Source organism: Lacerta agilis, chromosome 1 (genome assembly GCF_009819535.1).
Source record: "Lacerta agilis isolate rLacAgi1 chromosome 1, rLacAgi1.pri, whole genome shotgun sequence".
Classification (NCBI taxonomy): domain Eukaryota; kingdom Metazoa; phylum Chordata; class Lepidosauria; order Squamata; family Lacertidae; genus Lacerta; species Lacerta agilis.
Window position 1 is genome coordinate 93,705,336 of NC_046312.1, and position 15,524 is coordinate 93,720,859.

Genomic DNA, 15,524 nt, shown 5'->3' on the forward strand with positions numbered 1-15,524 from the left:
AATCGATAAAAAGATGACTATAAATGATTCTGTGCACTGCTCTGGTTCGCCAGAAGTGGCTTAGTCATGCTGGCCACATGACCCGGAAGCTGTCTGCGGACAAACGCCGGTTCCCTCAGCCTATAGAGCGAGATGAGCGCACAACCCCAGAGTCGTCCGCGACTGGAGCTAATGGTCAGGGGTACCTTTACCTTTACCTTTATAAATGATATAAATAAATAAATAAGATTTTTTTTTAATGAAGGCTGACTTTTAAAGCAAGAAGATACTATGCTGCATTTATTTTCAAGATCAGACCTGTATGTTGATTCTGAACCATTATTTCATGTTCCCCTTTAAAAAAGTTGATAAAAGGAGGATCATTCTTTAAATGGAAAGACATTTAACAGATGGTTTTTTCAGGTATTCAACTACTTCCATGAAAAATGTACTGGCACATATGCTTCCAGTGTCAATTTTTCGGTTACATTTCAGTTCTCTAGTCCTCTCTTCAAAAACCATAAAGCGGTGACTACAAAGAATGATGTCTGTGTATACACATGCTCTTGTTAGGTCTATTACATTTTTTTAAAAAAACCAGGTCTCTTGGATGCCTTAGGAAACAAGCCTCCCTCTGGAAGTGCTAGAAGATGTGTGATTACAGGTAACATTGTGCACACATAAATGCCTGCTGAAAAACTTGATCTGCTGCCATTCTTCTTATCAAACTGCAACACCTCAGAATAGATACCTTTTTTAAAGAAAGAAAACCATATCCATATATATATATATATATATATATATATATATATATATATCCCACATGAGAAAGAGAATGGAAATTGATTCAGTGCTACTGGTTTTATCTGAGAATGTTTTCACAGCTGGTAACCTACTATATGCCTGCAAAGACATTTAGGGATTCTATAGATTTCTTTGGATGGCAAATGAGGAGATAAAGCAAATATCATTCCTTTATCTGATCATGTGTAAAATGAATGGTTCAAACACTACAGCAGTGATAAGATGATTGCTAAATGATTCTTCTCAATTTCTATCAAAAGGGTTGATGGAAGAAATTAAGACTGACATTGATAAGTTGCATTCTCAAGCACTGTGACGTTTCATGATGAAAGACTACTTTTGGGAGGGGGCGGGAAGTAGAAATACATCTACTGCACATAGCTCTTTGTTTCACATGGGAGGAACTTTTGGAATTATTTTTTTCTCTGTTTTCTTTCCCTTGCCAAATCAATGCCTTTTGGTTCTAAAGCAAGCCTTGTAAGTGTGATCTATTTGTACTTTGTCATTCAATCCCATTTAGTTTGTTGCACGATTCTGCTCTATCTCAATAATTCATTAAAACACTCACCTAATCTGACTTTGGTTTTTCAGTTCTTTCTAAGGCAAACATTATTTACTCAAATATGTCAAGCTTAATAGAGACATTACAGTATGACACGTGCCAGACTTAATGCATAGACCCCATTAATCATATCCTTTCCGTCCATGCAATGCATCTGGCTATATTTTTTCAGAGGATATTGAGAAACCTTAAAAAAAACAACAGAGTCTAAACCAGGAACTGATACTCCTAAGTATTGGCCATGCTGACTGGGGGCCAATGAGAGTTCAGGTCCAACAACATCTGGCAGGGGTGGTGGTAGCACGTTTCCCCATACCTGGTCCAAATAGTAAAGTAACAACAAAGAACAGTTGTTGTAATACAGTTTAAAAAATATTATCATACATATAAATACTACTAACTGGAGAGCCATTTGATACAGTAGCAAAAGATGACTATACTTGGGTCTCAGGTTTCATTTAAAAGCTGGTATAGCATAGTGGTCACTGCAGATGGTGACAGCAGTCACGAAATTAGAAGACGCCTGCTTCTTGGGAGAAAAGCAATGACAACCTAGACAGCATCTTAAAAAGCAAAGACATCACCTTGCCGACAAAGGTCTGTATAGTTAAAACTATGGTTTTCCCAGTAGTAATGTACAGAAGTGAGAGCTGGACCATAAAAAAGGCTGATCGCCAAAGAATTGATGCTTTTGAATTATGGTGCTGGAGGAGACTCTTGCGAGTCCCATGGACTGCAAGAAGATCAAACCTATCCATTCTTAAAGAAATCAGCCCTGAGTGCTCACTAGAAGGACAGATCCTGAAGTTGAGGCTCCAGTACTTTGGCCACCTCATGAGAAGAGAAGACTCCCTAGAAAAGACCCTGATGTTGGGAAGGATGAAGGGCACAAGGAGAAGGGGACGACAGAGGATGAGATGATTGGACAGTGTTCTCGAAGCTACTAACATGAGTTTGGCCAAACTGCGAGAGGCAGTGAAGGATAGGCGTGCCTGGCGTGCTCTGGTCCATGGGGTCACGAAGAGTGGGACACGACTGAACGACTGAACAACAACATAGCATAGTGGATGGCTAGAGTTGGGAGGTAGGTACTTAAACCTGTGGTCATGTATGAACTCAGTATCATTTCTAAGATCTGTAAAGCTAATGGCCTAATATGCAGTGGGTATAACTATGATCTACTATGTAAGGATTAGGAAATTTGAATAATTGAAATAATCGCCATCATCACCACCACCATCCAAATAGTCAGCTGCATCTCAGTAGTATTGGAATCAATGGAACTGTAGTTGCAACTAGCTTGCCTCACTGATTCTAGAAGAACTTAGGTTTCATGCAAAAATTATGGTCTCATGAACTACACTTTCTGAGTAGGTTCAGGAATGTCTTGGGTTGCAAGACATGCACGCTGTATACCACTCGGGACTTTAGGCCTGTTGTTCTCCTGGAGGTCTGGAAGCAACTGTATAAGGTTTGGAATCTTGTGTTGTGGCTATCAGTTTGTCTGTAGGCTCACAGAGTGTAGTATCACATAAGGCTGTCAAGTCCTTGCGGCCTCTTTACAGCTTAAGTCCATGCTGGGTTTCTAGTAGCCCAGCCTCCGCCTACAAATTTGTCCCTCCCAGGTGGTGGTACACCCTTAAAGCACCCAGCAAAATGGAGAGGATTAGGGTGGTAACAGTTGTACCAGGTATAAATGCTACTGTCCAGAGATTATCCTAAAGGTTACCTAGCTAAGGCATAAAGTATAGTGAACTCAGTTCTATGAGTGCAAGTTCTTATGTAGCCAAAACAGTATCATTCATGTGCAAGAACTGTCTGGCAGAACTCCAAGGTTTACAGAAACAGAAAAACCTTTAAACACACATCTAAGTTGGGGAGTGGCCACAGGATGTGGCTCACTATTGGGAGTGGGTGAGGAACTCAGAAAACCTGGGTGGTCGGGAATGGAAGAAGGCATATCTGGCTGGCAGGCAAAGGAACATTCCACACTCTATCATTTTGATGCAGGCCCCATTTATGTATACTAAGAGTGAATCTATTTATCTATTAAATTACAGTGCTTGTAGCCCACTCTTCATTGAATATTTTCAATCCCAGAGCAGGGCACAAAAGTAATAGAGATAAACAGAGCAAAAACAGTATACTAAAATCATATGAACAGGTCCAATGAACAAATTAGCAATTCTACCCTAAGGCAAACAAGAAAAACAACAACGAGGACAAAAGCTATCATTTCCAATTTAGCCAAATACCTAACAAATACGAACACAGGGCATTCAAACTGATTAACAACCAATGGTCTAATAGTAACAGTTCCCAGCCTATTTTTCATCTATGGCAACTCCCTGTCTCTCACACACTGAGGGCCCCATTCCATGGCTTTTGAGCAACTTAACACCTTACACTTTCAGCCCCACTCTCCAATCCACCTTGGCTCTCACCCTGAATGGTATGAACAATTGTCCTTAAGCATCCACAGCAAAGGCCTCCCACTTCTTGGTTCATAGTGACTACAGAACAGAAGGTAATCACAAAAGAAATGGAGGAAGGCAGTGAGCCACAGCTGGCATTTTTCTCCCTTTCCCTGTCCTGACAAAACTCATGGTGCCTAAACTACTATTGGGAGGGACATGCAGGTGGATTTTCTAGCCTCGCTCACCCTTACCAGATGTCAGTGATGGTTCAGTTGCAGTTCAGCACAGAAATTCAAGGTTTTTTCTTTATTCAGAGAAACAAAACCCAACAGAGAACTCCACAGGTAGGACTAGCCAGGCGAGACCGTTGCCAGAACTGAGGATCTGAGCCTCCCACTTCCTCCTAAGGCTCCTCCCCAGCCGGCTGCCTACCCAACAGTCACAAACTCCTTCAAGGAGAGGATCTCTGTGCCTTTTGTTCTGCTACATGTAACACCCTTCTCGTTCTTGGGGACATAGGAGGATTGGGGAAGGAAACAGTGGAACTGGTAGTGTTATGTACTGAGCTGAATAGGATCCAGAATGCAGATAGCTGGGGATCTGCCGCAGCCTCAGCCTCTTCCTCCTCCTCAGCTGTCTCAGTCTCACTTAAAACTGTTGATTGCTCAGCCTCCAACCTAGCTGCAACCCCCTGCTTCCTCTGATCTTCCTCCTGCATCCCACCACTATTTTCCTGGCTCAGAACCTTCCCTCTCTGATGCTTTTTGGGGGGGAAGCGGTGGCTGTAGCTAGACTGAAAACCCAAGGTTTACTGGGGATTTTTAAGGGATTCCCTTAATAAAATCCCCCCCACCAGCCCAATGAGGACTGGACATGCTCAGAATGCATGTGATATTGACTGTTGTTGTTTTAATGGTAGTAGGGCAGAAAACTGTGGAGAAATGAAATGGAGAGGCTGAAAACAAGGTATTGCATGCTCCAAAATTTGTTGTAGTTCTGTCATTCAAAAATTGTAAGCAAATGAGCTACAACTGACATTTCAGACAGCTTTGATTCCTCTGGTTTTTCATTGATTTTGTACCTGTCTAGTACTATGACTTGTAACTTAATCAAACTTCTAGGCTGGGTACTTACTAGGTTATGCTGAATAGACAGATACTTATTAGAGAAAAATATTGACAATGTCGTAAGTGTGGTCTCATAAGAAATAAGCCTTCACTTGTATTTGTGAAGGTAGGATTATATCATTAAAACTTAAATTCACCAATGTCTTTATTACTTAATAAACACCTGGGTGGGCAGATAAGGACTGAAGAAAGACTGTTACATTAATTTAATATACAATCATTGCCCATTTAATGTTTCTGTTTAAATGAGAAAGCTATAGAGAACTGAATGAGTGTAATGCTGAATTAATCAGCATTAGAACCAGTGAACGAAAATGCTTTATACAGATTTTGTTGCCATAACCAAAGTACTTTAAATGCTGAAACTTCATTCTAACTCTACTGTTTATAGCCATTATCTTTACTAAGCATTCTATCAAATAATACATAAAAACTCTCTTATCAAGACAATTCCAGTCTCTCATTGAAATTTATTTTTTCGTCACTTGTCTCCCTTTCTTTATAAGAAGACCAAAGATGGGGATTGAAAAATACCCTCAACCACTATACAATACCAACAACCCTCAATTTCAAGAACATTTCAAGATCCATTGAATTCAGCTCAACATTTTCACTAAATAAGGATACTTACAATAACAAAAGTATATGAAAAGAGAGACCTTTCTTTTCTGATCAGATTGCTTTTAAATTAAACTGCAGAACCTTCTGCAAAGTTGTTCTTGGAAAGCAAAAAATGATGTTATAAGAAAGTGCTTGGCTATAAGCTAGATGATTATCAAGAACTTTAATGGACTGGAGTGCCTGGATTCAAGACTATAAAATAAAATCTTCACCTTAGTGTAAAATTCTAGCACAAAGAACTGTATTTTTCTGTGCACCCGAAGAGTGAAGACTCAAAATACATGGAATTGATTGTGTTACTGTGTACAGGATTGCAGTCTTGCAGTGTTCCTCCTACTTTAGCTCTGGCTGTTGTTGCGTGTTTAGACCTTTTACCCTCCCCAAATAAATTCAGATGGGAGACAGATATTTGGCTTGGTTTTTGGCAGAATTTAGGCCACAACTTTATTGATTACAATCAAGTGAGTGGTTGCATAGGTTCTGGTTCCACTAGCTCCCTGCACCGTTGCAGGCAGACCTGTCCCACAGCCACGTTCGTAGGACAGCCAAGGATGAACACCAGGGACAGCTGCTGGGAGGAGTACCAATCAGCCGCCCTGATGTCCCCTGGACTCGGGTGCGGGCAGGACCCCATTCAGGGAATGCCAAACCAATGAGTCCCTGGATTCCTTTACCGGAATATCCTGCATTTGCATAGGCATGGCCACATCACGTGCCACGCCTATCACCTGAACCAGAGCCTATCTGCAACTTACAAGTTGTGATGATTTGCTACACGGCAGGCGAAACCCAAGTGGCACCAGCCAATCAGCCAAATGCGTAAAATTCTTGCCATGCCCCTGCCCCAACGGCAGTTGACACACGACGGCATAGCAAGGTCAAGTGCAAGCCCTAAATATAGGGAGAGGTGGGCGGGTGTTCTGATGTGAAAGCCCCAAAGAGGAAGCTCAGTAGCCTCGCATGGGCTTAAATAGGTCCTGCGTTGCTGCTTCTTTGGAGCACCCCATTGGCCAGATTGCCCCCCAGCAACACGGGACCAACCTATTGGGGGTTGTGGCTATCTTCAAATTAACCACCCACAACACTGGGTCGGATAGCCAGTCGCACTGCAACATGTGCCCTCTTTTATGGAGGACACGCTTTATCCCTGACTCCCCCTACCAATAGCTAACTTTCTCCCTGTCTCACCAGCCTCAAAGGGCAACAGCTGCCACCACCTCTGGATTAAACTATAAACATTTTGTAAGGCAGTTAGGTACACAGAGGATGGGAAAGAAGCAGCCAAAGAGGTTCCCTGACATCCTTGCTTCTGTAACTCAGCAAAAGAAAAATGCAACTGAGACAATTCCTTGTAGCATCTTAATATATATACCAGATTTTATAAGATTTCTGACTATGCATATAAACTGTGCGCATGAATGGACCAAATAGCCAAGCTGAACGATGACTATGATGAGAGACAAAGAGATGGTACAGCACACAGATGGGAAGTTAGGAGTTAAGAATTCTGTTCTGCAATTTCTAGATGAATAACTTCAGCTGTGTTGCATGATGGCTTTTCTGTAAGCCAAGGTTTCCCCAGCCGTAAAAGTATCTTGTGAAGGTGCAGTGCCTGAGATAATATCTTATATGTTTATTGATATGTATTACATTGTCTTCTCAGGGTCTTTTAAAAGAAGACTCATCCAGGAAGCCATTAACTTATTTAAATCTATTGGCTTGCTAAGAGCACTTTTGAACAGAATACAAAGCAACTGGAACATGCATGATAAGAACTAGGAGTACTTCACTGTGATAAAATACCATTGTGCCACATAATGCTATACCTGTAGTCCACTGGATATTATTTAACTTGCGTATTATCTAACTTTATAGACCAGATACCCATTTGAGGATCTTACACTGACAATTGTAACAACTGAATCTCTCTCATTAAAATTATTAGTTTATTAATTTATTTATGAATCTATAAGTCCCACTTTCATAAAAATATAGCTGGGTAGAGTACAAGGATAAAATCAACAAAAGATCCATAAAAACATCAATAATAAACACCAATAAATACACATTGGGTAAAAGAAAAAGAACAAGCATGTTGTAAAGACCTGTCTAAACAATTAAGTTCTCAAAAGACGTTTGAAGGGAGGGAGGGATGGTTTCTGAAGAACATCTACTGCTAGGGGCAGGACCTGCTGCACTAAATGCTCTGTTTTAGTGAAGGTGAATCAAACCTCATGAGTGTTGCTGAGATCAAAGGATCTCAGCAACTGAAGAGGAACATAAGGAATCAAGATTGCCTTTAAGGTACTTTGAGCCCAAGTTGTGATTTATGGATTAGCACATAGGCCTTGAACCTGGTCTGTGTACTTGCTCCTTCAGAGGGAGTGCCACCTTCTGAACAGACAAATGACCAATTTCCTGGACATCAGAACCACCCACCCCAAAGGTGTCTTTCTCCCCAGAATTCAAACTCCATTTGTGGACCCTCATCCAGCTCACCACTGCATCCAGGCACCAGTCCAGGGATTGCACAGTGTATCCTGAGCTTAGTGCCATTAGCATAGTTTCCCCTTACCCTCACACTACACACACACATTCCACTTTGTTAAAATGTTAGTTTCCACAGTGAAAAATTAGGTGGCAGTGGGGAGGAGAGAGAGAGAATGGCTCGTTAAAATGTGAGAATGTAACCATTTATCCTAATAATCTTTAAATTATAGTTTCAAAACACCTTCTGTGATTGGGAGGAAGTTTGAAACAAAGCACACAAAGTCATATCAGCTGGAGCCTGGCACTGAGAGAGAGATTGCTGTGAGCTGGCAGCACAGATGTTTTCATATGGAGTATAAGCAGGAGAAAACGAGCAAACGACACAGATCCTCTCCACAACCATTCTTGTTTACATTTATGCCAACGCTCAGCCTCCTAAAATGTGAAGTGTGGTACATGAATGTATTTGCACTGCCATCTCTTGATAAAGAAGGAAACAATGAAGAACTGAGAAAAAGAGACTTACAGAGGAATCCTAAGAATGGGAGAAACAAGGAAAATATGCCTGTTAATTCTCCCCAACCTCTCAGCAGCTTTTGATATTATTGACCATTGTATCCTTCTGGATAACATGTCTGAGTTGGTGGTGGTTCCATTCCTACTTGGATGGCCATTTTCAGATGGTGATGCTTGGGGAGTGCTTTTCAGCCCCATGGAGCCTTTAATGTTGAGTTCCTCAGAGCTCAATTTTATCCCCTTTGCTATTTAATATTGGCAATTGAATGGTCTCCCTCGAGAGGCTGTGGACTCTCCTTCATTGGAGGTTTTTAAGCAGAGGCTGGATGGCCATCTGTCATGGATGCTTTAATTGAGATTCCTGCATTGCAGGGGGTTGGACTAGATGAGCCTTGGGATCCCTTCCAACTCTACAATTCTATGATTTTATGATTCTATGAAACCACTGAGTGGGGTTATCTGCAGGTTTGGGAGTACATTGTCAGAAATTAAGCTGGTGACACACAGTTCTACTTCTCCTTTAAATCTACAGGTGAGGCAGTGGAAGTGCTGGACCATTGCCTTGCCTCAGTAGTGGACTGGATGAGAGCCAACAAACTGAAGCTCAATCCAGATAAGAAAGAGGCACTGTTAGCTGGTGATTTCCTAGAACAGATGGCTGGGGGGATGCCTGCTCTTGATGGGGTTATACTCCATCTAAAGGAGTGGGTATACAACTTGGGAGTACTTCTGGATCCTTTGCTGATGCTTGAGTCTCAAGTGGCCTCAGTGGCATGGAGTGCCTTCCATTAGCTTCAGATGGTGGCCCAGCTATGCCCCTATTGGGGCAGGAATAACCTATTTTCAATCATCTATGCTCTGGTAATCTCTAGGTTAGATAACTGCAACACTTCAATAACATGTAGGGCTGCCTCTGAAGATGGTTTGGAAACTTCAGCTGGTGCAGAATTCAGCAGGTTGCTCATCAGGGTAAGATGGTTGAGCATATTATACCGATCCTGGTCCGACTGCACTGGCAACCAATTTGTTTCCAGGTCCAACCTGCACCCTGCATTCATCACCTGAGGCCTTCTTTATGTGCTTCCTCTGTGAGAGGTCCAGAGGGTGGCAACAAGGGAATGGGCCTTTTCTGCAGTGGCTCACCATTTGTGGAATGCTCTCCCCAGGGAGGCTTGCCTGGCATCTTCATTACCTATCTTTAGACACCAGGCAAAAACTAAGCCTTTGGCTGATTAACATTCTATGACCCTTTAAATGGTTTAATAACTGGTTTAATAGTTATTGGTTTTGGGTTTTTTGCTTTTGTTTTATTATGTGTTTTGTGTTCTCATCTTTTATTTTTACGTTGTGAACTGCCCTGTGATCTTCAGATGAAGGGCATAGCTGTCAACTTTTCCCTTTTTTTTAAGGGAAATTCCCTTATTCCGAATAGGATTCCTCGCAAGAAAAGGGAAAAGTTGACAGCTATGATGAAGGGTAGTATACAAATGTAATAAATAAAAAAAATTATTTTATTTTTTGATGTCAATCATGCTAAATAGTTCTATAAATAGTAATGTATTAGAAATATATAAGCAGCATAGTAAATGCAATCATTTCATGTTCTTACATCTGACAATACTATTCAACATCCTAATTTATATTCCCATGAACCTTTCCTCTACTGAGTATTCATCTTGGCGGGTACATAACCAGGGTGGAGAACTGGATCTGGCTGGCAGGCCAGATCTTTATCTCCCCTATCCTCTGTGGCCCAATTTGATAAGCGACAAGAACACCCACCTGCCAGTCACCTGATTGGTGCTGGGAACATGCCTTCAAAACAGCTGATCCTTGAATCCTATGAAGCCCTTCAGAATGCAACTTGTATTCAGAGCATTGGAAGAAGAGCTTTGAATACAAGCCATTTTCTCCAGTCTCCTCATCAGCACTAGGCAGCTCTTGATCTCAGATGATTGTCAGTGTTTTGGCTGTGTAGCACGCTTTTCAAGCCCCGACCACCAACTGACCCTCGGTGCTTGCAGAAAGCCCTGGGCTGCGCTTTGAAGCCCTGACATTCAGCTGATTGACGGTGCCTGTACATTCCCTTTTGGCCCAGCTGTGACTTTACCTGACCCCCAGCAGACATTATATACAATGTCAGGTGAAGGGCAGGTAGCTGTGGTCTGGCTGAAATAAACTGATAGGACAAATGAGAAGGCCTGCAGAGACTAATTAGCGTCATGAGCTGGAGGTTCCCATTGCTGGCATATAGCATCCAACTTGGTAAACTGGTATGTTCAAAATGTACTGCTACCATGATGCACAAATAACATAGCACTAAAGATCAGGATGAAGGATGGCAGTGTAGCCAGGAAGTATGGCTATTTAGAAGACTGTTCATAATATTTCCACAGATGGTAAAGCTACCTGCATTAAGGTAATAAATTTCTCACTGAAAAGAAATATGATTTGAAAGAAAGAAAAAAAAGTCGATGATTATGGTTTAAAGGCATTTCTGATGAGAACCAACCACAGTTTACACTTAGGCAAACAAGGAAAGGCACGATGGAACCAGCATGTAGAGGTAGAATATTTGTGCTCATGGCATATTTCCAATTCCCAATATATGATTACATTAATTTCTGTACTGATCCATTGAAGAAGAAGTGTCTTGTTCCTATTCGCACAGATATCTGGTAAGCCACTGCAAGTACAGGCTGCTGGCTGAGTAAGATCTTTGGCCAGATCCCCTAGTGCTGCCTGCTAAAATAGCTAAAATATATAGAGAAGAGACTCAACCAGTTTTACCTTTAGTCTAGTGTGATTCAATGGGATTAAATAACTCTGTTCAATTGCACAGACTACATACTGCACTAAGAGAATCTAAGCCACATATTACAACATTTTAATTTTTTTGTTGATGTTACCTATTAAGTGGCTTTGACAAGTTGAGTCAGCGATGGCTTTCTCTTCATCTTCTTGGAAGTTTTCTGTTACCACTTTGATCTGTGTTGTAAGGGGGGGAGGAAACAGTAATTGTAACTGCTTACATATCTCTCCTTTAACAGAACAAAAACAGTGTATTTCAAAACAAATCTGTTTAACTTTTAGTATCTTTGCTATCACCCTTTACTATCCACCTTAATGCAACTCCCACATAGTACAGCTTGCACAGTGTCCTATTATGAATGACGTTTAAATTGTTTCTAGATGCTTTGCCAAGAGCAATACGATGCAACTGGCAAGAAAAATTAAGTCTTTGTGTGATACAATTTCTCAAAAAGATAAAATATTTATTTTTATAAGATTAAAGAAATGCATTAAGTTCTCATGATCCTGTATTTTTCTTCCTCCTCAAATGTTGTATCTAATTAATTTATGTTAAAGAACTGAGGAAATAAAATCAATGTGTGACATGGTATCTTCATTCAGTGCTGCAGTCACATAATTCTGGCATCTTTTCCACATCTATATAAATAAAATGAACTGCCACCTCCACTGTCACTACCACCTGGGCTGAAACAGATTTTGAATTGGAAAGCTGTTGAAAGAAAAAAGGTTAAGAACTCTCCAACCCATTTCTCCACTCCGCTACCAACACTATCTTTCAATGATAACTGGTTTGCTGCCTTAGATACTATTTTGTCAACCAGTGGTTTAAAGGTGCATGGGCAACTTAAAATACTTTGACACCCAAGGCAAAAATATGGGAAGAAAGAATGAGCACTGCAATCCATTGTGCTCTTCCCATTGTACAATATTAGCTTCAATGATGTGGCTCAGTTCTAAGTGAAGCAAGAATGCTTTCATTATGGCAGTCTGATATTCTACTCTCACACACCTGACTTCCCAGGGTGCTTTTCCACCTTGGCTGCGCTGTGCATGTAAAAACTAAAACCACATTGGCTTTAGTTTGGGGGAGCATAGTATCTTTTCTGTTTTTCACAAAATACTCGATGGTTAGGTTCAAAATGGGGCTATTTATGTAAGCAAATGAGCAAGATTTCCAGCAAAGTCCTTGTTTTGCATACCCTGTGCAAACGATCTGTTCCAACGATGCTAATGGAATATGTTTTTCTTAAAAATGTATATAAAAATCGCCAGGAAACCACAGTCCGAGATAAGTGTTTAAGTGATGGCATAATAGAACCCTAAGCCTTTAATTAACATGCTGAAAAAGAAAAGACTTAATTCTATGGCACATGAAAGACACACTTTTGAAAACCCACTTTAGAGGAGCATTAAATGTAAAAGGCACATTTGATTTTTCCATTCAGATGAAATTTAAGACATGCATTCTTTATCAACTTTCGCAAGTGTTAGTTACTGGTTTGACCCTCATCTCTAAATGCACCTTGTATTGTTACAGTGTAAAAAGAAAAAGAAATCATCTCTGCTCAGGGCTTTTGAAAAGGTTTGTGCTGTTTTTCTCAAAAAGGCATTCCCCCCTCCTTTTTTAGGGAAAAAAGAATGCACAATGGGAAATGCTACCACATGCTAGTGTTTTCAATCACAGCTATCTCTTTTTACTGAATTCTCTGCAATGTGATTCAAAGTGAGAAGCCAGTAAAGGGAGAAAAGGACATGAAGACCAAGAAATAATATACGCATTTTAAATGAGATTGAGCAGTACCAAGTTTAGAGGACAAAATGAAATTCCCCACAATTCTGTCATTATTTAAAAAAAACACAACAGATTCCAATACACAGATTATAGGCATTCATTTTTCTTTCAACCCAAATGGCTTCAACATTGTAATGCAAGTTATTTCGTTTATAGAATAAAATTGAGTATTGAGAAACCCACAAAGATGTAGCATATAATATAATCCAATCTTCAAAAACAATGTCCTAATAACACTTTGATTTTCAGCTTAACAAAGTGCAGTCTGGAGAAGGAAAAGGTAATGCCTTTGCAGCATGACTAATTTGTCCTTAGAAGTTAAAGAGAAAAAAATTAACATTTCTTCATTATTTATGTAGATTCAGAACAATCTTTGTACTTGCCCGATAAAATGAAGTGTGTTTCTTGAAGATATACTTAAAGTCCTAAATGGCTATTATTGTTACATTTGCAAAGACTTCACAAAATGAAACAAAAACTTCTGCAAATTACTGTGCCATTAGACAATAATAAGGAAGTTAAAAAAGAAATTGTAAAAGCAGCATGCTTAAAAAAAAATACTTCTGTACAGTGAAGATATACCCTAAGCTGTCAGCACCATATTAAATGGGGCATAGTTAAATTGAGTGGCTGTGATAAGGGGCTCTGCTTTGCTATCAAAGTTCTAGATCAGTTGGATTGAATTTCCTGCATATTGCACATTTCCAGACTTTCATTCTCTCTCATTCCTTTCAGTGACATTACAAGGGCAGACTTAGATATGCTTATAATTTGTGGTTTTATAATGCAGGGGACATCTACATTTTCAAAGAAAAGATGATACTATAGAAGCTACATGCTACAGAAAGGGGGAGAGGGGAAAGGGGGAGAGGGGGAGGGGAGATAGAAAAGGTTTCCCAAAGCATATGGATTCAGAATGCAGGTTCTGAGATGTTTTTAACAAATGACCTTGTATATCTTCTAGTTAAAGCTTGCTTTACATGGAAGCACAAATGCTTGCAGACATTTGCCTGAAGTTGAGAGCAAGCCACTGATACTTTTAACCTTAAGCACCCTAAACATCAATACTGAGCTAATAGATTTTTCAATTCCCATCATGAAGGGCTTTGAAAAAGTGTTTTACCTTTAGCATATATCCCTGAGAAATATGTAATTACTTCACAATTCAAGCTTCCTCGTAGATCGCAGTAGCATGCACAGGATGTTAATCACTCACATTTCCCTTTTTTTCAGAGCAACAACAGAAAAAGCTTAAAAGAAACAACTGTTCAATGGTGATCTTAGGGCCAACCCAGATGTGACATCCAGCACAAAGTTTCCCCACAAATTGCCAGTGCTGGGGACCTGATTCAGATTGGGGTCCTGGTGTGCAGGGCAGTGTGGTGGTAGAAGAAAGGCTGCAGATCAATGGCAGAGCACTTGTTTTGCATGTGGGAGGTGTTAGTTCCAACCCTGGCATCTCCAGGTCCTGTTTGCTCCAAGAATAGGCCACTACTATAAAAACCCTACTTCTAGGTATGGAAGGCATTATATCACAGAGTGAAAGATATGAAGCAAGGCTTAGTTTTCAGGGAACAACCAGCAGGGTAGTTGATATATCCATAAGGAATGTCTGGGGACACGTGGGTCTCAAGCCATGGAACAACTGAAAAGGTGAAAACTAGGACCTTGAAGTGGGCTTGAAAGTATAGGTAACCAAGTGCAAATTGCCATAAAAAAGCTGAATATGTTTCCATCAAATGACAGCTATGGGCATTAGTATAATCGGATTCCCTAATCAGGCCATCAGATGCTGACATTAATCCATCGTTCCCCAGCAATGACAAGCATATTTCTACCCTGTGTTGGAGCAGTAACAGTATAGAAAAAAAGTAAAATTTAAGGACAGCAGGGTCTTGTTACGTACCACTGCATCATTTGGTATTTCCATATCAGCCTTTGTTTTGCTGGTTTTCTTCTGGTTTCCTTGAGTGCCGACAGAGTTGTTGGGAAGAGAAGAGCCCTGGGAGCCACCCTTCGACACGTTCCTGTAGGAAACATTATGTGATCCACTTTCTGTCGGCTGGGCTGCTTTCTTATCAACTCTGTAGGTGGAAAGTGATTCCTCTGATAAATTACATTGCCCTTCTTCAATCACTCTACTTTCACCATTCCTTTAATGTTTAACGTAACCTCCCTGCATCTTTCTCCCCGTAGACCTGTGAGTGATAAATGTTTCTAACTAGCCTTGATCAAATCTGTCACTTGCAATTTCAGGTACTATATCAATTTAGTCTTTCAACATATAATGATTTATTTTAAATTTTCTATGACTGGGAGGCAAATTGGAAAACACACTGAACCATTATTGCCGAATGTCTTTGTGGTCTAAGGAGGCCATAAATGTACTTAATTCTGGTTGG

General features: G+C 40.5%; 1 protein-coding gene across 1 annotated transcript in view; it reads right to left on the reverse strand.

The window, feature by feature from the left end:
* The window catches only part of NCKAP5 (NCK associated protein 5), a 546,232-nt gene that overhangs the window by 74,005 nt on the left and 456,703 nt on the right, over nucleotides 1–15,524 (reverse strand). The window contains exons 14-15 of the mRNA XM_033163803.1: nucleotides 15,029–15,206; nucleotides 11,426–11,504 (exon numbers count right to left, since the gene is read on the reverse strand). Coding sequence (XP_033019694.1) covers nucleotides 11,426–11,504; nucleotides 15,029–15,206 — 257 coding nt within the window. The remainder of the gene's footprint in view (nucleotides 1–11,425; nucleotides 11,505–15,028; nucleotides 15,207–15,524) is intronic.